The 27,945-nt window shown below is 49.5% G+C and overlaps 2 protein-coding genes across 4 annotated transcripts in view; one reads left to right on the plus strand and one right to left on the minus strand.

Moving 5' to 3' along the window:
• The window catches only part of SNX33 (sorting nexin 33), a 15,891-nt gene extending 15,443 nt beyond the window's left edge, over positions 1-448 (minus strand). Inside the window, exon 1 of the mRNA XM_044438947.1 lies at positions 169-448. The gene's annotated coding sequence lies outside the window, so the exon portion shown is untranslated. The remainder of the gene's footprint in view (positions 1-168) is intronic.
• Positions 449-2,486: 2,038 nt separating this feature from the next.
• Positions 2,487-25,534, plus strand: SNUPN (snurportin 1). 3 transcript variants are annotated; one of them, XM_044438914.1, is made up of 9 exons: positions 2,487-2,573; positions 4,889-5,051; positions 5,935-6,091; positions 9,017-9,121; positions 9,880-9,976; positions 10,981-11,078; positions 11,978-12,055; positions 13,785-13,865; positions 24,698-25,534. In XM_044438914.1, the coding sequence occupies exons 2-9, from the start codon at positions 4,894-4,896 to the stop codon at positions 25,025-25,027; spliced, it is 1,104 nt and encodes a 367-aa protein (XP_044294849.1). In that variant the 5' UTR covers positions 2,487-2,573; positions 4,889-4,893; the 3' UTR covers positions 25,028-25,534. The 3 variants fall into 3 exon arrangements, with proteins under 3 accessions (XP_044294849.1, XP_044294850.1, XP_044294848.1); XM_044438915.1 differs by lacking the exons at positions 2,487-2,573; positions 24,698-25,534 and adding exons at positions 2,637-3,064; positions 15,345-21,986; XM_044438913.1 differs by lacking the exon at positions 2,487-2,573 and adding an exon at positions 2,644-3,064.
• The last annotated feature ends 2,411 nt before the right edge of the window (positions 25,535-27,945 follow it).

A 27,945-nucleotide genomic window follows, 5' to 3' on the forward strand; every position in this document is an offset into this window, starting at 1 on the left:
AGGCAAGGCGGTGCTTTTGAAGTTTCAATATAATGCAAGCCCGGGAGGGCGGCTCGTGATTGGCACTGGGTTAGATCCCCCTTTACGGTGGAGCACGAACAGGGCATGAATGCACCAGCACCCTCCCACCCATGTTCCCCAGCAGCTGGTGCACGCAGATACACTGACCTGGTTCGGACAGTTTGAGAGGGGGGTTGTTGATCCATGCAGAGTGAGGCATGCTGGGAGTTCTACGGTTCTCCTCTCTCTTCACCTGCCTAGGATTACACTTCAAAATTCTCAACAAATGAAAGAAGTCCTAGGATGCAACCTGATGCTTGCTCAGACAGAAAAAGGTGCTTCAGTTCCCAGCATCCGCAGTGAGTGGTTCCTGCTGAAATAGGCAGTGGATTGTGCCCTTTACCGTGGCATCTGAACCGTCATCAGGCAAGCCTTTGAAGCAAAGTCCATACAAAGGGCTCGGGTGAGCTCAGGATCTCTCTGATCAGTTGCTTACACAGCCCTTTTAACGGGTTTCTCCCCTGGACTGAATCTGGGACTTCCTGCATGCAAGCGGAAGGGTCCATTCCCATTCTTCATGCAGTTCTCTTTTCGACGTAACCTGGATCTGGATTTCGGCAGCAATCTTATGCATGCTTACCCACTGACAGTTAAAAACCCTACGACTCTCATATTTCCCAACCAGCATGACTGGCCAGAAAGTGCTGGATGTCGTGGGCCATTTTTCTGTCTGAACATGCATGGGATCGTGGTGCTACTGCAGGTCTTCCAGCTTGCGGGGTCCTGTGTCTCCGACAGCCATGGGATTACTTCCGTTAGTAAACACACTCTTGTCCCCACTGCCACAGTTTGTGCTTTATAGCTGCTTCCGCATGCCAGATGCGTCAGAGCAAAACAACAAGCAGAACTGGATGCCAGACCTAATAAAAAGTAATAGTCTCCATGTGGGAAAGACTCTCTGAAATACTCTGAAAAGAAATACTCCACAGATTAGAGAATATGCTTCTGCTTCCCTCACACTAAACAGTTACTTGGGAATAAGCAGCAGGTTCTTGTTGAAAAGGATAATAACTTACGAAAGTTAAGACAGAAACAGCTTGAGTATATGAGACCGTGTACATGCCCAGCTGACCACCACTTGACTATTAAATGTTCTCACTTAGAGCAACGAAAAGGATGCTGTGAACATATATCCTCTCTGTGTAAGCATCCTACCTATGTAAGTATTGTGGTCTTCTAATTACTTTGAGGAAAGGGTGCAAAGCCTGGGATTGTTCAGGTTACAAAAAGTGCGGGTGAGAGACTCAGCAGAGGTGTAGAAGATTATGCGTGGTGTGGAGCCATTTTTCTCTTCTCATAACAGACCCTCTTGGGGTCATCCCAGGAGCTGGTTGGTGGGAGATTTGGGACAGGAACTAGGAAGCCCATGCTTTAACTATGTCACTCACTTCCCCAAGATGTAGTGACAGCCACCAGTATGGATGGCTTTAAAGGACGATTGCGCACATTGCTGAGCAGAAGGCTGTCCGTGGCTGCTAGACTGGATGGCCGAAGGATCAGAGGCACATGAGCACCAGTTGCTGAGGAACGAGGCGGGAGATGCTGTTGCACTCCTGTCCTGCTTGTCGCTTTGTGAGCCTCTGTGAATGCCAGACCAGATGGACACCTGAGCTGACCGAGCATGGCTCTTATGCTGGGCTGAGAGTCAGCCACTGGCCCAAAGCCACCCAGTGCGAGCCGAAGTGGGAACTTGAACACCCTTCTCGAGTTCCAAACCAACACTCCAGTGGCTACACCCCGACTAATGCAGTGCTACATAGGTAAATACCACATGCGCAATGTGAAAATAATATGGTGCCCCTGCTCGGTGCGGGGGGAACAAAGCCAAGTCACAGCCAGCCAGAGTTGGATGGGGGACAATTATGGGGGACAAGAACCACACTACTGGGGAAGCTAATGTCCCTTCAGAAATCTGTCCCATGAGTGCAGGAGACAGGTGAACGGGCACCCTTCAGACTTTTTGGAGCACAGTTCCCATCACGCCCGACCTGCATGGTCGATGGCTGGGGCTGATGGTAGCTATAGTCCAATAGATCCGAAAGGCTGCAATGGGTTTTCTATCCCTGCGCACCTAGTCGGATCCAGGGGGCTTATTCCCAAATACACCCTACAGAAGGGTGACAGCCGAACATTGCAAGCCCGTGTTCCCTGGAGTGCAGGCTCCACCAAGCGCAAGTGGGATTTACTTCCGAGTAAACGTTCCCAGCGTCGGGGTTTTCTGCAGAGCAGAGTGCAAAATTCCACCTTAAAACATGGGGCAAGAGCCCGAGGGAAAAGAAAGCGCCAAGCGCATGCGCGTAAGAAACCCTTGCGGGCGGAAGAAAAATGCGTCAGAGGAGAGGCCTCGGGCTTTTCAGTCGTCATCACGAGGCGCGCGGCGCCGCGCTCGCGCGAAGAGTTTTATCGGCGCGGATGTGATGTAAGCAGCACGACATGGTTGGGCTGCTCCGTCGCGGTGGGTTTTCAAGTCCGCCGGTTCGAATCCCGTTTGGAGCGCAGCGAGCCACGCCCGGGTGAGTGCGGACGTTAAATGTTTTTTCCGTCCTCTCTTGGTTTTCTTTTCCTCCCCATCGTCTGCTTCGTAAGCTTCATATATATTATTAACGGGGAAGACGAAGGAGTTCGCCCGTTCATGGATGGGGTGATGAAGGCGTGATCGGTTCGAAGCCTGGCCTTCCCGCGGGTGGGGAGTACCAAAATCGAGTCGGGGTCGCCTCCGCCTCACACACGGAATCACTCTCGCCCTCTTGCACCCCTTCTTGGCCTGCTGCGGCTCCCTCCTACAGCAGGTGGCGCGGCGACAAAAAGGAGGTGCCTCTGAACATGTGCAGAGTGCGTTCTCTTCCCCCCCGTCTTGGTGGGTAGGTGCGCGTGTGAATTGTGATGCCTGAAAAACACTGCTGAGGGCTTTCCTCTGCGGATGTGTCTATTCGATCACGCACGCAGAATCTGATGAAGTGGGCGGATTCGCGGCATATGCCTCCCCCAGCTTGCCGTCCTCCAGGTACGTGGGACTACAACTCCCATCATCCTCTGCCAGCACGGGGCCCGCTGGGAGTTGCAGCCCAGCAATCGAAGGCGAACACCGAGGGCGGGGGGAGCTTTTACAACCTACTTTATCAGGGGCTTGTGAAAGACTTGGTCTTTTAAGCCCCATTTTTTTAAAATTGGCATTGCTGTAATTGGGCGGGGGGGGGGGGGAGGAAGCACGTGTCTTCCAGGAAGGAATTGCTGCAGCCACTCGCCTTTTTAAAAACACCCCAAAAGGATGTGGTTGCAGCTTAAAAAAAAAAAAATTACAAAATCTCATGTACATTTAGGAACCCTGGAAATGAGCTGGGATGCCTTCCGTAGGCCTTGATCCCTTAAGTAAGCGTGCTTATTTTAGGGATGTATCTACCAAGTTTGCTTTCATAACAATTCCACAGTGGTTTATAAACTGCTAGCCAGGAGATACAAGGAAACAAACCTCCAGCAGAGAAACAAATCATTAACAGTAGCTCCGAGTACTGAAAGAAACATTGGATGAATGATGACCCGACCTCTTGAATGACCTGCTAAACAAGTGGGTTGAAGGCTGGCTCCGAAGCATTAGTACTGTAGACAGTATATAAGCAAGCCTGATGGATTTATTGTAGAATACGTTCCAGTGGATAAGTGCCTAGAGCCTTTTTTTACCATGTTTAGTCAGCAAATTACAGTATAGCCAACTGCAAAAACCCTTAATTTTTGCTGCGCGATGTTTAGGACTGCATATTTTGTCCAGGTAGATATTAGAGTAAATCCTGGAATTTTACTTCCTAAATGTAATTTATGTGAAATGAAATACAGTCTCTATTTCATAGTGGGGTGGGGGTGGGGGGTGGCTGGTGACAACGCCATTAGTGCCATTTTGAGCCCTGATAAAGAAAGGAGGTAGAGGGGCTATTTGTCCTAATGTTCAGGAGCAGTCCTCTGTTCAACAGGCCTAGTTAGGGTACAGTCTGATGTATGTTTAGATGGAAAAACACTAGAATTCTCAGCATCCCATGGCCAATGGAGCTGGCTCTGGTAGGTTGGAGATTCTAGGTCCTTTTCTTGTCTAAACACACACTGGCTTGCACCCTTAATGATTTAGAGGCATAAAAAGAAGGTCATGCAGGGGGCTTGCTGGTGGCTGCCCCCCGTTAGCAATAGGATAGCCAACACAAGAGGTAGGTGCACAGAACCGTTGGTCACAGCCTTCTCAGCTATGATTAGAAGCATCACTTTTCTTTTTAAATTACAGTGCAAGATTATTTTCTATCTCATGTGCGTAAGTGGCACTTGTATTCAGGATTAACTGGGAGGGAGGAAATAACTATTTCCTATAAATAGGCAGGGACTGCAGGTGGTGCAGTGGTTTAAACCGCTGTGCTGGTTGATCAAAAGGTTGCCGGTTCGTATCTGCACAACGGGGTGAGTTCCTCTTGCTCCGTCCCAGCTCCTGGCAACCTTGCAGTTCGAAAGCATGCAAATACAAGTAGATGAAAAGGTACCACTTCGGTGGACAGGTAACAGTGCCCACCAAAAACCTTGGTGTTTAGTCATGCTGGCCACATGGCCACGGAGACTGTCTGCGGACAACCGCTGGCTCCCTCGGCCAGGAAACGGAGATGAGCACCATCCCTTAGAGTCAGGCATGACTGGACTTCACGTCAAGGGGAAGCCTTTACCTTTACCTTTATAAATAGGCAAATGGTTCATTATATAGCAACCTCCCCAAGGTTGCTGTGACTAAGATCCTACAGCAAGGAAGGTGCCTCATAATTATTCTGATTTCCTTCTCCCCTCTCCTGCTGCCCCATAGGAGAAATGGAGGAGCTGAGCAAAGCGCTCGCCAGCAGCTTCGCGGTTTCCCAGGACCTCAACAGCACGGCGGCCCCGCACCCCCGGCTGGCCCAGTACAAGTCCAAGTACAGCTCCTTGGACCAGTCTGAGAGAAGACGCAAACTCCTTGAGCTCCAGAAGACGTAAGGAGTGCTTCTTGTATGCAAACCAATGTGTTTAGGATTGGATTGTCCCAGACTCTGAGCTTTTACAAAGATTCTTCATCAGTTTTCCATAAGCGTTCTGGTGCAAGAAGCAGAGGGAAAGAGGGGAGAAATAGCTCTTTATCTGACCAAGTTTTTTCTTCTTCACATAGTGCAAGTCTTACATAGGCATAACATAGAGCTTATCCATTTAAAACCAACTTTTGAATCATTCCTGGAAACTGTGAACTAATAGAGACCTTTTAAAAGATGATATGTGTCAGTGAGCCCTAAATGACAATCTGGCTTCTGTATTTATTATAAATTTTATTTCAAACCCCACAATAGCCAAATCTGTCTGGGCAGTTTACAAGAGTAGAGATGTATAAAATTGCACTGTTTATTAGACATTTTGAATTGTTGAAAGACTTCCTGACACCTATAGTAAAAAGTAACTTCGTTATTTTCTCAATGCAATCTGCATCACACTGTGGATTGTTAGCAAGTTTGTTTGAGCTCTGGAATATTTCTCCCTTTGGCTTTCTGTATGAATTGGTAATGCTGTGACATTTTTACTTTCCAGTACTTTCCAGCTTTGTTTTTAGAGTTGCAGTGTATGCTGTTTCATTGTTCTATTAAATGAGGAAGTCGCATCACCTGGAGAGTTACTGGTATTGTGCAACTGGTACATGGAATTAAATGTATATATTTAACTTTTTCATCTCAAAGTAAGGTTCTTCTGTTGAAGCAGTTCACACACGCTCACTGTACTTGTCTAAATTATTCCTTGATCTAGCATTCAAGCCCTTTGGATTTCCCTTTCTGATTGCGGGGGAAATAACTCATGTTCCTTCTTGCTGTTTTTTCCCCCCCTCATATCAAGGAAGCGACTTGATTATATAAACCATGCTAGGAGGTTGGCAGAGGATGACTGGACAGGGATGGAGGAGGAACAAGGGAGGAAAGACGCTGATGGCGGAGATAGCGAAGACATGGAGGTGGAGGCTGGGAGGAAGCTACCGAAGCGGTACGCCAACCAGGTGAGTGCTGGGTGGTTGCAAAGAAAGGCAGCTTTATTTTGAGGGATTAGTTTCCCGGTAAAAAGATTATATCCTTGCCGTTGCTTGTGGGCAGGGAAGTGATTAATAATAACAAACTATAATAACTCCTCTGCATCGTTTGTCCTTACAAAAAATACACAAATCACCAAATTGTAAGTAAACGCGGATCACTTTTTCCCAGCTCAGGAAAGGTTTTCCAGAACAGTTTCCAGAAGATGCTTATTTAGAAGGTAGTTAATGTAACATTAATCCTTTAATGGGATGTATTTTTTTTATTTGTGGAGGTGGCTGGATAAAGCCTTAGCACATTATATATTATTCTGCCTTTATGACATTCCCAAAGTAAAGTTTCTATCTTACCATCTGTCTCAACGTATTGATTGAAAAGCAAGTAATGTAGTGACATTTAATTTTAAATATGTTAGAATGTATTTCAAATCCTGTTGCAGGATCTGCAACAGCAGCTAAGAAAATTTTAAGCAAGTGTTGTGAAGCAAGTAGCAGTGGACTGAAAACAGGAAATTTCTAATCTGAGCAAATTCAGTTAAATAATGACTGGATATTTTTGGAAACGTTGTAGTTTAGCTGCTATTTTCATGTTAGATGAGAACATGAAGGCCAGGCCATGTTTTATGTTCTAGGTTTCTTTACTTTGGCAGCAACAGATGACCATAAGTAATAACCAGTCAGTTTAACTGTAGTAAAACAGCAAAATTATTAAAACTCTGACAAAAAAGTGACAGTCACAAGGTAAAGATACACTAGTATGATCTGAGCTTGGCTTATGGGCTGAGCTGAAATGCTACCAGCAGTTAACATTTTATGTTGTGCTAATGTCATCTCTCAATTAAAGAAATAAGAATATTGGTATATTTAGTGCCTTAATATATGCATATTTGATTTGATTTATTTATTTTTTGGTCTGAGGCATTGTGAGTTCAAGCACTGATATTATATTAATTTGGAAACATGTTTAAGGAAAGGAAGTGTTCTGGGTTTTGTTTTAAAAAAGCTAATCTGAAGGCAGTATCTTATACAGTTCACCTGAGTTCCAGCACATGCTTTATTTACTTGCATAGGTGTTCAGCTTGGGAAATATTCATCAGGGTTGGAAGCTGCAGGAAACTCAGCCACTGTAAAGAACTCCCTTCTTAAAAATGACACTAAACAAATGAAAACTGCAAAATCAGCAATCAGCATGACCTACGACTGAATAGAACTGCATGCAGGGGTGCGATACCTGGGGAGGCTGTGGGGGGATAATAAACATTAATTACAAATCAATAAAACATTAACATGAGAAATAAACTCGGTGATAAACAACCCCTACATTTTCAGTCCTACAGCAATTCTGCATTTCAGATCATCACTGTTAGTTTTAAAATACTGAAGAAATGCAGCAAAATAGGATAAACACAAATGATAGTTAAAAGAGTGAAGCAATAAAGAAATAAAGCCAGGATGGTATAATATTGATTTAGCATCATGGTGATATTAATCTCATATCACTATATTATTTTATTAATATAGGTTGTTGTTACTGTTACAATTAGGAAACACACTAGAATAATGACAGGAAAGCTAGGGTCTAAAATATATTGAATTCTTCCATCCCATCTACTTAAATTGTTGTAAGGTATTCTGAGTTTCATACTACCTTCTAAATTAGAAAACTTTTTGTGATTGGAAGTAATGCACAGCTACCAGAATCAAACGGACTCCTTCTCTTTCGTGGTCCTATAAAGGAAGGGAGAAATAGAGCCTTCGTTGGCTAGAATGCCTGGATTTTAAAATATTACACAGAGGTGGGATCAAAGTTGCTTTTATTTTTTTTCTTGCTCGGAGAAAGCAGTGATTCTCTTGTCCTGCGAACACGTCGCATTCCAGCACGGCCTCAGCAACAGGTGCTGCAGAGGTGGGCGTTTTGCTGTGGCTCCGAGCAAGGCCGTTTTTATCAGCGAGCAAAAACTTACCGCCCATTTCCCCTCATTAGCAGCTGGCTGCCAAGGTCCCTCTCACGGCTCAAGGTCTTCACATGGGATGCACCTGGGGATTTTTTTTGGCTGCTTGTCCATTTTGTTGCATCGTAGCTGCTCCGAGCTTCTGCTGAATCCAGCGGTTCTTTGAGCCTGGGAAATGGGAACGTATGCAACTGGTTTCTCTTGAGCCAGGCCGCTCGTCTGTCGAGACCGGCCCTGGTGGGCAGGGACTCGAGAGGGTCTTGTGCAAAGGCCTGTTCCAGCTGCATTCAGGGACCTGATGCATCTCGAACCATGTATCAGCTCTACCACTGGCCAAGGACTGCAACATCCACCTGGTGCATGCTCTGTCCAAGGACCCTGAGGGCCACCAGCCAGAGCCTGGCGCAGATGAATTAAGGAATTCCAAGCCCAAGAGCCTGTTCTGAGGGCAAGAGCTGAAAGGGCCCTCTAGCCTTTCCATACAAAGATTGCACTCCTTCCTGGATGCTCCGTGCCTTATTAATTCCAGCAATATGCTTTAGGGCAGACGGCGGAGCACGGAAATGTTGTATTCCTGCTGTTGCTAAAATAATAGACGGGAATCAGGATCCCTTGTTGATCTACGCGTGGGTCAGAGTTGCAGGTAGAACCCCCGTCTGTGCCCTCCGAGTTCAGAGCCCTTCCGTAGGGGTTCTGGTATACCTGGCTTGATTTTTATCAAGTCAGGTGTCCTTCCCTTGGCACGGTGTTCTCCAGGTTGGAGTCTGCCCCCCATCAATCCCAGCCAGCATGTCTGAAGCTGGGAGCTGCAGTCTCCGCACATCTGGAGGGGGTCGGGTTGGGGAGAGGCTACAGAGAAACATCTGCTTGCTGTCTCACGCTGGACCGTGTCCCTCGGCTCAGGGCTGCCAGTAATAGCATTTTCTTTTTCCCATCCCTGCAGCTGATGCTCTCCGAATGGCTGATCGACGTCCCCCCGGATCTGGTCCCGGAATGGCTCTTGGTGGTGTGTCCAATGGGGAAGAGGGCACTCATCGTGGCATCAAAGGTAAGAGGCGGTGGCCTGGGCTGCCGCTGCAGCTGGCCCAGGAAGGAGCTTATCTTGCCGGCTTCCGAATCGGCTTCCTCTCTGGTTCTGAGAACTTGGTGAGGCACAGGTGCTGCAGCTGCTGCTGCCGCTCCAGAAGTGGGCCACCCGCTTGCTCCCGCCAGCAGCGTTTGAAGGCTTGTGTGTGCAAGGGATCCGTTCTGACGGGAATCCCCAACGTCGCACAGCTGTTCTGTCCCCTTTACCCCAGCCGAGCTGCGTTTGAACAGAATGGTATTTTTATATCCATTTCAATCATTTTCCAAAAACAACGAACGTCTGCAGCGTTGCAAGTCTGTTGACAAAACGTAGCTCAAGCCAGTTTCACACATGCCTGCGATTTCCCATTTTTTATTTATTTTGTGTTTGAAGGTTGAGGCTTTCCATGTTTTTGTTTAATGTTGGATATTCTTTAGGATTCCAGACCTGTCGTTTTATACCTTGGTTTGCAGCTGCATTTACCACCTCTTGCCGTTCTAACAACTGAGGGCCACTACAGTTACGTTCATGATCTTGCATAATTATCTTTCTTTCCTAGAAGCTATTTGCAGCCTCATCCCGTGCCACATCCAGTGGCCATGAGTCAGTATTGCTGGAATTGAATTCTTCTGGGGGGGGGGTGCATTTGTTTGACCCCTCCGGGCAAACCAGAGTGCACTGTCCACGTTCTACTTTTGCGCCCCAAAAACGGTGCTCATTCTTTCCTTCTCTCCTTACAGGGTTCCACGGCTGCATACACCAAAAGTGGCTTCTGTGTCAATCGATTTCCTTCTCTTTTGCCAGGGGGCAACCGCTGCAGTTCAGGAACAGGGAAAGGTGATTTTTTTTAACATAAACTAAATTCTCTTTTTTTCCTCCTGGTTGGGAAGGGGGCAGTGTTTCAAAGGGAAGAAGAAACATTCGGCACAGATGCTTCAGAGCATTTCTCTTGCAGCCCTGTAGAATCAAGGACTTTTTAGCTGCCCATATTATTAGGGCCATCCAGCGTCTTGTGTTGTCCAAAAGCGAGCTGCTAATAGCCCCCACCTGGGATATATACGAACTGTCCCACTCGGCAGTCTCTGCCCTTTTGGGTCCCTTTTGTGTATCCGGTGAAGTAGGCCTCTGCCTGCAGATGCCAAAATAAACCAGTTCAGGACACAGCAATGGTCCTTCTCCCAGGAGGTTTTTGCCTCTTCTCGGGCTGACCTTGCTGTCTTGGACTTCATAGAAGGTCAGTGTTTTCATCTCTGTGCTGCAGATTTGGGAGAATCTGGGCTGTGATGGAAAGCTAGCAACTCGCCTAAGACCAGCTGGAGAAGTTGTTTATGGTATCATCATATTTATATCGTAGCTTTCTGCTGAAACTGCTGCTCAGAGCAGCTAATAATAACATACGAATAAAAATCAGACCACAACGTTAGGGTCTGAAGCTGGGATTTTCCAGCGTTTCAGCCATTTCACAGCAGAGGTGCTTGCGCCATCTCAGAGATCTCGGGAAGGTGGCGGGACTCCCTGAGAGACACGGGTGGCTCTTTGAACAAATGTGCCTAGAGCAGGAATGGGAAACGTGTGGCCCTCCTGACATGTTGGGGCACACCTCCCATCATCCTTCACTGTGGTGGTTGTAGCTGATGGGAGTCGAAGTCAGTGGAGGTCCATGTGTTCCCCGTTCCTGCCTGGCATGGGCAGCAGGGAAGAGGAGCTTCCTGGTGCAAAGGAGGGATGAACCGCTGCGAGCTGAGAGGGTCGAGGGTCAGCGACACCCCCGGGTTGCCCGGGGCGTGTGGATCTCATGCTCCGAGCTCATGTGCCGCTCTCTTCCCCCCCGGGGTGTGCAGAATACACCATCCTGGACTGCATCTACAACGAGGCCAAGCAGACGTACTACATCCTGGACGTGATGTGCTGGCGGGGGCACCCGGTGTACGACTGCCAGGTAAACGCCCCCCTTCCCTGCTGCCGGCTCGGCCCGCGTCCCTCGAAGCGCTCGCATCCCTGCGGTCAGATCCGCCTGCCAAGGTGGGGCGAGAGCCACGTCAAGGAATCCTGCGGCATGGCCCTTCCCCGCTCTGCCGCCTCCTGGCTGGGAAGGAGAGCAGGAAGGGGGTTGAGCCCCCCCGCCACCACCTGGCCCATGCCGCCACGGGATTCACGTCCCACCTGCAGTGGCTGGAGATCCCCCTCAGGCCCAAGGGACAGATCTCGCCACCTGCTTCCCCCGGGCCCCACCCAGTCCTTCGATGGCTTCCTGACTGTCTGAACTTTCCCCCCATTCTAAACTATCGAAAGGTCTCTGCGCGTCCGAACTCCTGGTGCCACGGGGCTCGCACTGCAGCCTGCGGGCACTTTGCCCCCTCCCTTTAGCCTCCATCACACACACCCCTGAAGGGAGACCCCCGAGAGTACCTCTGCGACTGGATTCAGCCCTTGGGCCGGGAGGGGCTCCACACTTCCATCCCCCCCCAATAGATAATGACTCCGAGGGGGCTCTGTGCTCTCTTGGAATAGTTTCTCCAGCCTTCTCCTGTTCAGTAGCCTCCAGAGTCCAGAAGGGCAGCCGTCATCCCAACCTGCAAGCGAACTGCATTGTCCCTCCCATGTCTTTTGCTCCATTTTTTCTGGAGGGGGGTGCCTCCACTGCAGTATGCCTCAGCGCGCCAGTTGCTGGGGAACATGGGTAGGAGGGCGTGTTGTACTCCTCTTGGCGTCCCTGTAGGGCCTGCCTGGAACCTCTGATGGGTTTCCTGCATTTGGCAGACTTGAACTGGGGGCAGGGGGCAGTGCTCTAGGCCTGTGGGTATCAGCAGGGATTAATGTGACCTTCCGTCTCTCCAGACAGATTTCAGGTTCTACTGGCTGCAATCAAAGATGCAAGAGGAAGGAGCCCTGGGAGAGAAAAGCCGACTGAATCCGGTAAGCCATTTTTCACCAAAATAAAATTGGTGTGTGGGGTGCTACAGAACAGACTCCTCCAGTGGGGGTCCTCTCGTTGTTCCGGACTCCAGCTCCCAGTATCCATGGCCATTAGCTCTGCTGGTTGGGTCTGATGGGGGCTGGAAGTCTTGGAGGATGCTGGGCTGTGCTGGGAAGGTCCAGAGCAGATTAATTCTAACGGAAGGGCGACTTGATCCTTCCATTACCTGCCATTTTGGGATACAGAAATAGTCTCGCAGGCGGAAATGGGGCCTCTGAGATGCAAGCCGAACCTTCCGGAAGGTTCGATTGAGCACTGCCGTTCCTGTAGGCAGACTTGCACAGGGGATTAGCTGACCTCCTCATTGCTTTTAACCTTCCTGTGAGCTCTGTTTGCATCTGCATTTCCATCTCCCTGTTTCCCCAGGGACACATTTCTTCCCAGTGCATGTACGATTTTGCAGCGGGGGAAAAAGCTGCTGCAGCAAGAACGGCTTGCATTCTGTAACTGATAGGAGAACTTTTCGCCGATCTCCCAGGGCTCAGTCCAGCCATTTTAACCCCTCCACCCCTCTCTCAGGGTCCTGAGAAAAACGAAAACAGGAAAGGAGAAATGTTTGGAGAATACCAGGCAGCCACTGTGCTTCAGTCTGTGCCCGCAGCCCAGCCAGAGGTTTCGGCCTATAAATCCCACCGGCTCTTAGCTAGCAGAGCTAGTGGAAAATGCTGGCCAAAATGTTTAGGGGCCACAAGATAAACCAGAGGGGGGCAACTCCTGGACAGGCCTCAGCTACTTCGGAGGAAGAGCAATCCCTCTTCTGCATGGGACTGGCTGCCTCCATCGTTTTGCTGCCTTATCTCAACTTCGCTGGGTCAAGAGCTGGGTCCTCTTTTGGTTCTGCCACCCTGCAAACTTGTATCTCCTAAGCAAACAACTGCAGAGTTCCCGGTACGGAGCAGAGCGCATGGAACTTTTCTTGGTAAATGGCAGGCAGTCATTCATGGGTCGTATTTCACTTAGCCTGCAGGGACAAAAGTGGCACCTGCTTGCACTTTGGCTGCATGTCAGACAGCACTTCAGCAGGTGCAGCTCCCTTCTCTGCTTTGCTGGTCTCTGCAGGCTCCAGGTTTCAGCAATGATAATTCCTGTTTTTAGAAGATAACTTTGGTTCTTTACTTCCCTCCACCATGCCTGGGCATCTGGCTCCAACAGCTGAATGATGGGCAGAAACTCACGGGGGATGGTTCCCCGCCGTATTTCAAGGTGGGAACTGTCCCTGTTGAACTTCTGGCTGTGATGCAGATGAACCAGTGGCTGCCCTATGTTTTCAAGGCATTTCTCCTTCGGGGGAGAGTGGGTTGGAGGCATCAGGTTTCTCCAGCCCTGATGGAAGCCCTTCTCAGCTGCTTCTGGGGCTGAAGACGGGAAGGGCGGGGGACATGGTACAGCTTCTCTTCCGAGGACTGGCAGCGAGAGTAGGGAGGGCTGGCACTTGCCCACGGTCCCCTGGCCCTGCTGCCCCCCTTCTCCACCTGCCTGGCACGCGAATCCCTGCCTTTCCGCCTGCCAGGCAAGCAAGTGGCACCCCTGCTTGGGGACGGGTGCCGGTAGCAGAGAGAAGGTGGACCCACAGCAGGAGGAGGGTGCAGAGGGTCGCTTGCCCACAGGCCCCCAGGAGGCACGAGCCGGCCGTGCAAGACCCCGCCCCGACCTCTTCCCCTTTTCCAGTTTAGGTTTGTGGGCCTGGAGAGCTATTCGTGTTCGCCTGAAAGCCTGCGCAAGGTGCTGGCCACGGACTTCCCCTTCGAGGTGAGTAGCCGCCTGCCGCTCCCAGCGCACCGAAGCGCCGAGGGACGTGCCTGCTGCTGCAGAAGACCTGGGGAGTCGCCCGGGCCCACTGGCTGGGCGCCCCCTGAGAGCGGGGCTGGGTGCCCACCGCAGTGTGGCTTCTGCCCTTACCTGGGCAGCGCGACAGACAGGTTCAGCAGCCGGCCCACAGGGGCCGCTGCATTTCACTTCCCGCATGGCAAAGCATCCTGCATGTGTTCCGGAGGTTGTCGCTCTCTGCACGCCAAATATGCCGTTTCCAGCCAGTTCCCGGAACTCCAGGCAGCATCCCCTTGGCCACTGTGGGGGCGTTTAGTTCACAGAGCCCTTCAGCCTCCCGGCCTTCCCTTCATCCTGTCCGCAGGGACACTGGGGTAAGGATGCCTCCCCAGCAAAGGTGCTGCTGCTCGGACCACCCTCAGGTGGTGGGCCAGGTTGCAGCAAAGAGCGCTGGTCTCCTGCCAGCCCTTCCTTGGGATAATGCACCTCTCCAGGTACGGCAGAGCGAGAGATGTCTCCTGGCCGCAGGGCCCTGGCGCGTATGTCGCAGCCTTAGGCGGAGGACAAGCATCAGGTCTCCTGCACCATCCTCCCTTCCCTCTTGCTCCAGAGCGAAACTTTTCTTGGGTTTTTAAATCTCAGCTTCCCATTACATCCAGACCAGAAAACTACGGTTATATTAGGAAACGTAAGCACAGATTGAATCTCAGTTCCCTGCTCTGGATGCAAAAGGAAATGAAACGCCTTGCACACACCCCAGAAGCTTTTCCCTGCACCACAGCGGGAGCAAGGAGGGCTCTGTTGACCGAATGATTCAGTGCTCATTGGCTTACTGGTCTGAGATGGTTACATCTGAACTGGGCTAGAATTTCGATCCAGGTGTTGTGGCAAGCCCTAGGTCACGTAGATCCGAGTCCAGGATCTTAGCCCTACTTGGAGTTTGCAGGCATGCCTTTGGCAAATCATGGCTTAGAACTGCTGGTCTGTTTTCCTTTCTTGGGGGTTCTGTTTTTATGACAGAAGTTCTGGAACTTTCTGGAAGTTGTGCCATGACAGTACCTGGTTTGGCAAGGTGCCTGGATTGTGTCTTTGTTTCTGGAGATTCTTGTGCTGGGGGATAGAAGTAGGGAGATTAAAGCAGGTAAAGAGCTCCAAACTACCATCTCCTTATGCTTGGAAAATCAAACCATGGTTTGGGTTCTTAACCCAGTAAGCACGAAACAATAGAATTTAGCGTGATGTCGGAACTGATACAACCATGGTTCTCAATCCAGAAAAACAGTAATTGGAAGCCTTAGCTTGAAGTGAGCCTGTAACTCTTGTTTGTGTTAACTCCGTGGTTTGGATATCTGAATATACAAACTTCGCAGCATAGACCCCCATTTGCAGAACCATTTTCAAACCGGGACTTCAACTTTCTCCTCTCAGAGCTGATGGCAAACTATATTTGTATTGATCCAGGAATTAAATCGCTTCCTTTGGAGATTTGAGCCATGGAGATGGACGCGTGCAAGACGATGGCTTAGTTTTCAAAGGTTTCCATGCCTTCCACAGCGGATTAGAATCCCCTGGTGCTCCGCTTGGGGATAAACAGCTTATACACTTGAAAACTTGCTGTAGACGGTTGGCCATCTGCAGTGAAGTGGGAAGGCCTTTTGCCTCACGCACTGGGCTGGATCGTGAGGGCATCGGTGAGGCAGTTTGGTCGAATGCCCTGCTCGAGAACGATTCCAGAACTTGAAATGCCCTTGACTCCTTGGGTGATCCACTCATTGCCCGGCTGCTTCTGTGGTCCGACCCCGCTGCAGCTGAAGACCGTGAGATCTGGTTCAGACAGGTGGGGTGGCTGAGCGCTCTGGCTCTAGGACCTCACTGATGGAACGGGTGGAGCAAACATCCAGCAGCAGTGAGCCAGAGGCTCTGGGGAGGACTGCCTGCCCCCTTGTTCGGGGACCAGGGGCCTTGTGCACGACCATCCGTACGGAATAGCCCGATTAGCCGCCCCAAAGGCTGTCTTTTGGGGCGATCAGTCTGGCTGTCCTCGAGAAGCACCCTTTCTTTCCGCTGGACCGGCCAGTGGCCCCTGCCCAACTGAAAAAGCCCACATTCAGGACCTGCTAGGACAATAGGAAAGCTGCTCTGGACATACATTTGCATGACGGCTGAGTCCACACACCTTCCCTGTCCGAGGAGCCCCCTCTTCCCCCAACCCGCAAAGAAAAGACCCCACTTCTCTGCTTTGATTAGACCAGGGCAGCAGGGGCTGAAACCGAGCATCGGGTCCTGGCCGGGTGAGCTCTCCAAGTCGTCTTGGGAGGCACCGGGGTCACTGGCCAGGGTGGTAGAAGGAGCAGCTGAGTCGCTTCTCTTTACCCAAATGAAAGCAGCGTCAGCAGAACTTGTCATGTGCCCACGTTGGACCAAAACGATCTCCTTTCCCCTTGTCCAACATTAGCCACGCTGAACTGAGAGCCCCGGGGTCAAAGTCTCCCGTAGTAACATCTTGTTTTGGTAATAATGAAGCCCAACAAATCCATGCGGGGCTACCAAAGTTACTTATTAACATTTGTGCGGCTCAAACCTCTCCCCTCGCCTCGTCGATTTTCCTTTTCTCTGGGGGCTTGTGCATTTCCATTTTGTTGCATTTATTGTGTCTGCATACTGCCCAGCAGAGCTCTGGGTGACTCAGGGCGATGCAAGGAAGCCTTTTAATGACCATTACAATAAGCACATCGTTACAATAAGAAACAACTCAGATAGTTCATTTCACACATACCTGCACTGTTACTTCTGAGATGAGTTACAGGGTGGCCAAAATCAATAATGGCGGCATAATATCAATTACTGTTCATCAGTCATGTGTAAGTCAGGACCAAACGCACTAAATGAACCTTTGAGGCAGTAATATGGAATCAAAACTGCAAGTGGCCGTTCAAAGGGGACAAAATTCACCAATCGCCACGAGGTTCCTTTCTGCCTGCAGCAGCTGATCTGCTCCGTGGCCTCACCTGTGGCAGTTCTTTTTTTTTTTCATTTTTTAAAATTAAACTGCCAAAAACAATACAATTAATAATGAACATGATAATGATTAAGCGTAATTAAACAATACTGGTGCTACCCACACCAGGACCAGCAGATCAAGACACTCAATATAATTTATTTATTTGGGATCTTTTTAACCTGTCCACCACTCTGGCTCTCTGGACGGCTTACGTAAGATAATTTATTCCTTCAGGTTGCCCCGCTTCCCTTCCAGAACCGCACTGACTCCTGTGAGGGCCGGCAGAGGCGCTTAGGGCCCGGCCGGCACGAGGGTGGCGGTGGGTCTCTTCTCCGTTCTCCAGTTGTTCCCACGGCTGGCTCAGTGGTACAAGGGCATGGAACGACCGCTTCTGTGCTTGCAAGGAGAGCCCTGCTTGATCAGACGGAATCTGTCTGGCCGAGATAGCCGGCCAGATGCCTCTGTGGGAAGCCCCTTCCCACCCATCTTCCCCCGCATCCGGAGGCAGACCAATGGCCCATGTAGTCCCGCATCAACAGCCCTGTGTGACGCTGGCTGTCCAAGGATCCAGGCCCCATCCAGGCACTTTCCTAGTCCTACCTGGCGAGGCCAACATTTGATCCCGGGGCCTTTTCTCCGTGCAAAGCGTCTGCTCTACAGCCCTTACCCGAAGAGTTTACCTGTGGTTCAGCGATACCCCGGGACACGTAGAGCCTACTCACCCCTAACCATGCTTAGACTCTAAACCAGGATTGAGATCTGTTTCTAATCTTTGTGACGTGAGGCGTGATTGTGCTAGTTGGGATGCGAGGCTGGCCCTTGCGGAGATCAAAGAAGTGGAAACAGGTTCCAGAAATGGGGATTCACCTCAGGAGAGAAAGCTCAAAGCTGCAGAGTCTTCGGTCCATGGTAATAGATCTTATGGTGCAGCCCTGCACAGGTCTGCTCGGAAGTACTTAGCATTATTTTCAAGGGCACTTTCTCCTAGATACATGCATGGGATTGTAGCCTAGCCTTCGGGTACAATCCCATGCATGTTTATACAGAAAAAACCCCCTATATTTCCCAGGAACACTGGGAGCTGTGAGATATTTTTCTTATCCAAATGTGCATAAGACTGTACCTCTGTTGCTTTAATTAGTAACCGAATGACAGATTGTTTAGGAAATCTCTCTCACACAGGTTTTAAATGATTTAACAGTCTGTACTCTTTCTTCCCGGGGATTCTTGGAAGTTGTACTTCTGTGAGAGAGAGGAGGAGCTTGGAATCTTGTAACAGCATTCTTGGCACCTGCCTTAGCCTATCATTCCCAGGAAGGCTTGCAGGAAATAATCACTCAAAGCCATTTCGGCTTCTGTGGTAGATAATGCGCCCTTCGTAGTTGTTCTCAGGATTGCCCAGCAGAGTCGCAAACCTGTTGTATTGAAGCCAGCCCGAGAACTGGCTTGGCTGCTGCTTGACGAAGAGACTTGCATAGCTCAGAGTTACGGCCAAGATTGCCAGCTTCATTATTCCTTTCCAGAAATGGAGCCTCTTGATCCACCGGGGAAGGCATTGTGTGCACAGGACTAGATCTGGCGCAGCACTGGTCATGTGCAGCTTCCACTAGAGGGGGCCCAGCCAAGCTCTGTCCCTGCTGGCCGTTGTAGGAGCTGCGTGTGTGAGCATCACAGGGTCACGGGACAGGAGAATTGGAAGGGTCGGACGAGTCCGCCCCCTGCTCAGTGCAGGACTCCAGGTTTTAAATCGTCCCTCTCAGATCCGGCTGCACCTTGAGTGCCTCCAGTGGAGGAGATCCGTAGCCTCCCTAGGCCACCGGTTCCTTTGTTGTGCTGCCCTGACAGGGAATTTTTCCTGATACCCAGCTGGAATCTGGCTTCCTGGAATTGAGCCTGTTCTTCCATGTCCTTTACTCTGGGATGCTAAAGAAGCAATCCTGGCCCTTCTCTCCGTGACAACTTTTCAAGGACTTGAAGAGTGCTAGCAAACCGCCTCTCGGTCTTTTCCTCTTGAGGCCAAACATGCCCAGTTCCTTCCATTTCTCCTCCTAGGGCTTTGTTTCCAGTCCTGGATGATCTTTGCCACCCTCCTCTGAACCCTTTCCAGCTTCTCTGCACCTCTCTCAAACCAGTGTTGAGTCAAGGGGAACCAGGACTTCATGGGATGTGGAAGTGATACTCCTATTCATGCAGCCTAAAATACCGTCCTGCTATTTTTGGCCGCCTTCTCTTGCTTTTGGCACTCCTGTGACGAGAACGCAGCCCCAGGGAGCCTTCCCGGCATGGAATTTGGTCCCTGGGCTGAGAGCGGCTCCGCAGGGAGGGTGTCCCCATGCAGGTGATGCACAGCACGCGACACCTGCTGAACGCCTCGCGTCTCCGGGGCTCATTCCCTGCTTCCCATCTGGCCACCCGTGGCCTGAAGCTAGTTCAAGCCCCTCTGCCTGCCTGCGGAGTGAAATGCTGATGCAAATACCTCCCAGTCAAGTCCCGGGCTTTGCACAGACGGTAACTTTAGCTTCCTTTCCTGATGAGGCTGGCGTCAGCAGCGTGACTCAGTGGCAAGGAGACAGACAGTGCATTAAATAAACACGAGACGCACTCCAAGGTGGAATGATGTGGGCCACCAAAGGGAGGAGGCCATTCTCCCAGTGGTGGCACTAAATTGGGCTTTCCTTGTACACCGTCACGCCGCGGACGGGAATGGCTGCCTGCATTTCCGTCCTTTTAGAGGTGCTAATGATGCGCTCTCTCTCTCTCTCTCTCTCTCTCTCTCTCTCTTTTTGGCAAAGCACTATTTTTGCAGGCTTGGGAGAGGAAAGGGTTTGCCCAGCCTGAGGACATTCTTCTATTTTTAAATCTATTTCATTGGTACAGACCTCATTTGTGTATTTTGTAATGGCTTAATTAAAAGGGCCGACCACTTTTAATTTCCGGAGGCTAGCCATGTCAGTCTTTGGCAGCCCCCCCTCCCAGAAAAAGGGTCTTGAGACATCTTAAAGCCAAATAACTTTTATTTCGGGCACAGGCCTCTGTGGACTCTAGCCCGTGTCATCAGCTGCACAGAGCATTATGGGAATTGTAGTCCAGCACAGCTGAGAGGCCCCAGGTTGGGAGAAAGCTGGCTAAAGGCACAGCTGTTTTGAGCCGAATTTGTTAAATTCTGCCTGGATTTTTAATTTTCAAACAAACAAAACCGGGTGCTGCCTCCGCACTGGGCTGAAACTCTTCCTGCCAGAAACTGTGTTTTGCCTCCGCTGTTGTTGCGGGAGGACAGCAACACCGACGTCTCAGTGAGCGTGTGCATCTTGGTCCGGTGAGCTTTCTACGTGCTGCTGAATGACACCTGCACTCTGCAAGGACAGGGACGTGTTGCTCGAAAATTTCCAGATTGCCATTCTAAGGGTGTGGCAAGGCAGCGCAATTCCCAGAGCTCGGCATTACATCTTGTAAGTGGGAGCTTGCTGCTCGGGCTTTTTCCAGGATCCTCTGTGCCGTTCTCAGATTTCTATCCCTCCTGGGCTATGCTGGGAGTCCCCCACACCCTTGGGACACCTAATTTCTGCAGTGGGGCATTGGATTTGCATCCTTCCACAGTCCTTGGACTCCCCCCAGGGCTGCTGATTCCTTTCTCGCAGAGAGAGACAGCACTGCATTTGCTACAAAAGAATCTGCACCTGGCAAATGAGTTTGTTATTAGTGTTTACGCTGTTTATTCCGTTACTATTTGCTTCATAGCCCAAGCTTTCTCGGCAGTCCACATCGGTTACAATAATTAAATGTAGCGTGATCAAACATAACAAAAAGCTTGAAAGGTTTAAAACAACCTCGGAGACCAAACTGAAAGGCGGCAGTGCTAAGATTCGAAATGCAGTCACAGATCCGAAAGCAGCAGGGACTGGAAGACTAAAATGCCAGCAAAATAAACATTCTTCACCTGGTGCTAAAAGACTGCATTGTCAGTGCCAGATGAGACTTTCTGAGCAAGGTGGTTTTGGTTGGGGGGTTTCTCAAGTGACGGGCAGCAGTCAGCTGGGAGCCGGGGGTTTGTCAGTGAGACGTAGCCGAGAAACACGCCAAGACGTGTCAGAGGCGGTTTTCGCTCAGGCCAAAGGAAGGCTTTGTAGCTTATGTGTGGATCAGACTTTGAGCTGAGCTGGAATAGCTTGGCCAAGTTGAGGACTGTGCATGAGCCTTTTGAGCATGTACAAAACGGAGCCCTGAGGATCCACCACGGCCGAATGCCTCTTCTCCCCCCCGTAGACCGTGGCAGAGGACTTCTGAGCAAGGGTCCGAAGCACGCTATCATTTGCCCCTTGCATCCTGTGGACTGGGTAAGTCCAGACCAGCATCTGCAAACGGAATTGCAGCTGTGGCTCGCCATTACCCAGGGTAGCGAGCAGCAAATCGGCTCCTGGTGGGGAACACGAGTGCCTGGATGTGGGGCATATTCCCAGAGCGAGTGCCATGGCAAGCCTTCACATTACATCCGCGCATCCCCACATAGTCTCCCGCTTCCAGGACGAGGTGCGCAGGCGTCCCTTTGTTCCACTTCTCTGGAATCACGCAGGTGCCGTGCTGGGCCTTGGCAAGAAAGCAGAGCCCTGCTCGGCAGCGGTGAGGCTGCGATTCGGCAAGGTCACCAGGACCTGGTGCTGTCCTATCGATCCAAGCTTTTCCCCCCTCCATCCCTGCTTCCATCCATCCCAGACCTCCTGAAAGGAGGAAGGTGCTGACTCCCACGGAGAGTGAGGAGAGTGAGGAGAGTGAGGAGCATCGTCGCCTGCCAGAGATGCAGGCCAGCATCTTCCAAGCAACTGAACTTGGGCAAAGCCCTCCAGGTGTTTGTCATGCTTCAGGCATACACTCGCCTTCCCCCCCTCCCCGCTTCTTTTCCATAGTCATCATTTCCTTGCACACAAATTGCCTTTTAAAAAGCCCAGGTCAATTTAGCTGAAAGCCGCCGCGACTCGAATCCGAGGAAGGCCCTACAGCGGGGTCTCTTTAAGTCTCTGTTCCTCTCCCTCCTGGGAGTCAACCAGAAGGAGTAATAGAAAAATCTTTTTTACTGCTTAAGGGGAGGCCTTAAGTAGGAAGCAACTAATGGGGGGTGGGGGGGCAGGAGAGCAACCAGCTGCAGCATTGTAGAGGAAGGAGCTGATGGCAGGATAAAGGGCCCTGGGATTTATTAAGAATTTCTCCAGCCCGCTCCAGCAGGCTGATCTTAAGCAGGATAGAAAACATCCCACGCTTAGCCCTGTGCCATCTCTGTGAATCTGTTTGGAGACACCCTTTCTTTCTGTGGTCCTTGGCTTGCATCCACACCGGCCCTTGATGATTTGGGATTTCCTGAAACTATTCTGTATCTCTAAACAGAGAGGGCTCTGGACCTGAAATAGCACTGGAGTTGAAATCCTTGATTTTGGGGGAGTGGGCGAGGAGCAGGGAAACCATTCCAAAGAACACATTCTGTTGTGCTTTCAGAGCTGTGTTCCGTGCAGCACAAAAGCTGACTTAGAGATTTTGCTTTCCTTGGAATACTAGTGAATATCGAAGACATGAGATTCCAACCGCTGTGCTTTCCTCCCATTGTTAACTCATTTATCAGTGACAAAGCCAGAGGATGTGGGCGGAGCAGTTGGAGCAGTTGCTCAGACCTGCTCGTTGGACTGGATCCTGTTAGTTTACATGTGTGTTCTGACCCACAAGCTGAGGCAAGCCGTCGATTTAATTACGTTCATTTCCTCCCATGTTTTCAGCCACAACAAACTCCCCAAAGGGCCCATGATTCAAACCCACGGCACGGTTTCAGCTCCCATCAGCCACAGCCAGAATAAGCCAGTGGGAGTTGTAGTCCAAAACCTCTAGATGGCATCCAGTCATGACCCTAGTTGTTCACTCAACCTCTGGAGTCTTTCTTCAAGCGCTAATTCTGAGAAATGTGGGGGTGGTGACCCAGGGGAGGGCTTTCCTGGTGGTGGCCCCCCATCTGTGGAATAACCTCACCACTGTGGCCCGGCTGCCACCAAATCAGTCATCTTTTTGTTGCCAGGTTGATATGGCCCTCTTTTCTGAGGCTTTTAAGGACTCCCCCCCCCCCCCAGGCTCACCAGGTGTTGCATAGTCAGACTCTTTGCATTGTTTGTTTTTGTCATCTGTTTTTAGCGGTTTTAAACATTTTAATGTCTTGCTGATATTTTGGTCATGTGTATTTCTATCACAGAGCTTCAGCGGTGGGGCGGTATAGGAATGAAATAAATATTGATGCTGCTGAAAATAATCCAGTTTTGTGATGGAAAGTGGAGAAGGGATGATACTTGTAGGGAAACATTCTGCCTTCATGGCTCACTCTTTCTTTCTTTCTTTCTTTCTTTCTTTCTTTCTTTCTTTCTTTCTCCAGGCACTTAATTGCCTTCCCAGTATCTTTAATTAAAACAGCAGCAGCTCTGTGGCTTAGCGACGTCATGGGTCACGCGCTCGGCGCAGAAAGGTTGAACTGCACATTTGTGCTACCTCCGCCGACAAATTGTGTGTGCGTGCGAAGGATGTGAGGATAGAAATGGACTAGAAATGGACAGCTGCTGAATTCGAGCTGGCGGGTGTGTTTGCGGCTCTGTGTTCCCCTTGTGCAAATGGACCCAGGGTGTGGTCTGAAGGCACATGACTTGTCAGTCCTTCTGAAGCTAAGCAGGCCCAGGTCGGGTCAGTTCCTGGGCAGAAAACAGACGGCCTGGAAAGTCTGTGCCTGGCACCAGGACCTGAGCCGGTGCGGGCGCCCCTCGTTGCGCAAGAATAAAACCACACAGCGCCAGCGTCGCCTCATAGGAACATCGTGTTGATGGTCAAGGTGATAATCAGAAGGCTGGCATATGATGAGTCATGTCGGGCCGAGTTTTAACAGATCTAGTTTTGTATTGCATGGTTTTAGTTTGTTTGAATTGCTTTTAAATGATGGATCTTGAAATGTCACGTAGCTGCACCAGTATTTTCGGCTATAGTTTTCTTGTGTTGTATGAATTCCTGTGAGAGTTTCGGATATTGGGCAGTATAAACATTGATGAACTGATGATGAGGATGATGAGGTTATTTATTTAGAAAGCTTCTATGTCGCCCCATTTGCCGAAGCCTCGCGGCTCACAACAATAAATAAATAATAACAATATAAAAACAATATAATTGGAGAAGTCCTGGCCAAAGATATAAAATCAATAAATAAGCTAACGATTAAAATGCCGTTTAAATAAAAAGGTCTTGGCCTGGCGCCGAAAAACAAACAACGATGGCGCCAGGCGGACCTCTCTGGGTAGCTCATTCCATAGATTGGGCGCCACCACAGAGAAGGCCCTCCTCCGAGTACTTACCCTCCTAATATCCTTCACGGAGGGTTGCCGGAGAAGGGCCTCTCCTGCTGATCTCATGTTAATAATATAGCATTCCCTGTTCTGCAGTGGTCAGTCAAACGCCATGAGCAGGACACATCACACTTCAATTAAAACACAGACATAAAATATGAAATAGAGAATCTAAAATATTATAAGCGTTTGTCTAGATTACAGGTATTTTTTGCTTCATCTGTCACAGCCAGGAAATGGGCAAACTCTCCTTTATACGCTCTACTCTGACACTATCTGTTGGAGCCAATATCCTGTCCAGGAAGGCCTAAATTCAGCTGCAAGGGCACTTACATGTTCTGGAGGCAGGGAGGACTGATGAGAATGTACCTGCAGGAAACAGGTGTGTGTGAGAGTCCCAAGAGAGCATGCCACTTGAGCCTTGGACTGCTGTCTACCTGTTCTCTCTGTTAACCTCGCAGGTAGACGGACTCCTCTTCTATCACAAGCAAAGCCATTACAACCCGGGCAGCACTCCGCTCGTGGGGTGGCTCCGTCCCTACATGGTGTCAGACATCCTGGGTGTAGCTGTGCCTGTTTGTCCACTGACCACCAAGCCGGACTACGCCGGGCACCAGCTACAGCAAATTATCGAGCATAAACGAAGTAAAAAACAGGCTGCCGATGAAGACGCCTCCAACACGGGTGAGACGATGCAAGATGGACGCTACGAGCTGGAACACTTGTCCACACCTAAATCACAGGGTACAGTCTCAGCCTCAAGGGATGCTGTTGACCAGATGGAGAATTAACCTTGGTGATAACATCCCACTGAAGGGAGGTCCAGATGGTACCCTCCCGTGTTTGCGTGTGATGGTCAGGAAGGAAAGCCACTTTCAATGGCAGGCTTTCATCATGCTTTTGCAAGTCTTAGGTCCAAACCTGAGATTAAAAGCCTTAAAAAATGGATGGTTGAGTTCATTAATATTCTGTGGAGCAACTTGTGAAGCTATCTTATGCAGGTTTCTATTGGTAAATTGTACCGCTCTGATCCAGAACAGCTCTTGTGTACCTTAAAGCTCCCGCATTTCACAGCAAATCTGGTTCCGAGGGTTAGAAGTAGTGTTCTGCAGAAGAGGAGGAAAAGAGAAACGTGGCTTAGGGAGCTCTGTTTTCCCTCCTTCACGTTAAAGTACTTTTCTCCAACAAAAACATCTCCATCTCCCTCTGTCACACTTGTGGAGTCTTGGAAACAATATGGAGATGGTTTTCTTATGTGTGGATTTCAGATTCACTGAATAAAGAACCTCTGAAAGATCTAGAATGACTCTGGTGCCTTATTAGAGGATTCTTTTCTTTCACTCCCCGCCTCGTCTTACTCTTTCAGTCCCCCGGTACCTTTTGTCCCCCATTAAGCCAAAATCACAATCGCTGTTCCAAGTTTCTCCTGTTTTTCCTTGCTTTTCTCATCAGCTGCCTGGCCAAGAACACCCAGTTACTGCTATAACTAAGAATAATAATTCATGATTACAATTTGCATGTTCTCCAATACAGTGAATTTGTTTTTCAGGCTCCCACTTCAAGCAGGAGTGGGGAGCTTCAGACTGGATCGGGTCCAGCCCCTTTGGGGCCCCATTCCGACCCATCCTTAATCACCCAGTTCTAAAAATGGTGAAATGTTTTTAAGGATTGGGTGCTGGCAGGGACAGCTTTCCACTAAAATGGGTTGGTGTTTTCACCCTGCTCCGTTTGCTCACCCCTGGAATGTGCCCCCCAAAATCTCCGGAACTAAATCGCACCCTCTGGCAGAAAGTTTCCCTTTCTCCCACTTTTGGACAGGAAAGCACGGAACAAGTAATTTGATTTATTTAGAGTCATCTTCTGTCGGTGTTAAAATTTAATGCTGCAGCATTCTGAAAACGTCTGCTCAAGATGCTCTGTGCTGTGAGCACAAAGACAGGTCCATCCTTTTCGTTCGCTAGCTCAATGGGCTTCATTTATATAGGGAGCTGCTTCCCTGGAATGTGTATTTAGACCAGGAAATTCTCTTGGTCCTGGAGAACTTGTGTATGGAGCCTGGAGTGTCTTCGTTGTGGATGGAAGAGTAGGAATGTGAAAGCCAGTTTCTTCCAGCTTTAGCCAAATCATAGCCTTCAAGCATCTGTGGGTAAGGAGATGATCTCCAGACCTCTCTAAGTCTGTTTCTGGACAGGAATGTTCTCTAGAAGGGAGGAAATGTGCCTATTTCGATGCTGAGTGGAGAACTCCAACAAAGTGCTGGCTGGGAAGTATTGGGAGTTGCTAAGACGGCACTGGATTGCCCCCGAAGCTGCAATCTCATGCACGCTGCCCCAAAGTGAGTTGCTTCAGTGGGGCTTATTTCAGAGTAAACATGCATGCAATTGTGCTGTGAAGCTGCAGTCCACACAGGCTTCCCCGGGAATAAGTCCCATCCGACTTAACATTGGGAAATGTAGAACTGCTGTCTAGCTATGCTTAGAATAGCAGCTGAATTGTCAGTGGAAAGCTAGGTTAAAAAACTGGTGCGGACTTCTCTTAGACTTAGATCCATTTAATTTGGCGAAGGATAACTGCCTCCTAGTTCCCATGCATTCCCCAGAGGAGAAAATTGGAGCGAATCCATACCAATGGATTTTGAGCAGAATTATGCCCAGAGATGAATGTGCTGTACTTAAAAATAAAGATTGGGTTCCATGATGAGTGAATTAATTCCACAATTGGTCTGCATGGTTTATCTGCTTCCGCATCATTTATTTTGCTAATTCAAAGAGTGAAACAGGATGCCTATCTAGCTTCTGGATCTCCCTAGGCATCACCCACAGAATTTCCAGCCGTTAAGGACTAGACGCTTTTTAAAAATCTGTATCAAAGTGAAGAGCGTTTCTTAGGAAACTATTCTGCACTGAGCCATGGCTTGCTCTACCCTGTTTTTGTTGTTATTGTGGTACTCCTACAATGCCATACACAGTGCCCTGAAAATTTTATGAAGCAATGAATGGGTTTTGAATTGTGTACCAGTCAATCCTGCATGAAGAACATGTCTTGTTAAGGTATTCTAGGGGTCCCCAACCTTTTAAAGCCAGATGGCATCTTTGACATTTTGAGAAAGAACGTTGGGCCCTCACTAAAAGCTTGCAACGGGATGGGGACTTGCCCATTTTTGAAAACCACAAGAGAACTGAAGCAGGGGAGTGGTCTGAGCTCTGCAGAGAGAACACCTCTCTTCTGAACCCAAGGAAAGGCGGCACTGGAAGACGGCATATTTAAACAGTCTAATAATTAAAACTCAGCCTTAAGAACTAAAAAAATCAAGAAGGGCAAGAAGTCTGGCCGGTGCCAAACTAGCTGCCAGAAGAGGCACTTCAGTGTTTACAGAGGTATGATGTTTGGACAAGGAAGTCAGTTCACAGTTTAAAAGATGATTCATCTTTTTCGTGCGATTCATGCTGCTCCACTTTACCAGTGATTCTCTGAATAACTCTGGGTGGTTTTAAAGAGAAATTGCACCATGTCCAGTAGATGATGAGGCAGGAGTTACTCTCTACCAACAGACAGAAGGGCCATTTAAATCCCTCCCCCCCGCTCGGCTTTTTCTCAGAAAATGATGTTTTCATTGCCAAGCATGTAGGCGGCTCGCAAACCATTTGATTTCTGATAGTGCAAGGGAGCAGCAACTGTGGCGGGAAACAGAGCAAGAGCTGTTCGTGTG

Source organism: Varanus komodoensis, unplaced genomic scaffold (genome assembly GCF_004798865.1).
Source record: "Varanus komodoensis strain SLA01 unplaced genomic scaffold, ASM479886v1 scaffold33, whole genome shotgun sequence".
NCBI classification, from domain to species: Eukaryota; Metazoa; Chordata; class Lepidosauria; order Squamata; family Varanidae; genus Varanus; species Varanus komodoensis.

Coding starts and splice junctions, on each gene's coding strand:
- SNUPN (XM_044438913.1), top strand. CDS start 3,013: ATGAAGTGGGCGGATTCGCGGCATATGCCTCCCCCAGCTTGCCGTCCT. Junction 6,092..9,016: donor CGAAGCGGTACGCCAACCAG/GTGAGTGCTGGG, acceptor CCATCCCTGCAG/CTGATGCTCTCCGAATGGCT. Junction 12,056..13,784: donor AGAAAAGCCGACTGAATCCG/GTAAGCCATTTT, acceptor CCCCTTTTCCAG/TTTAGGTTTGTGGGCCTGGA.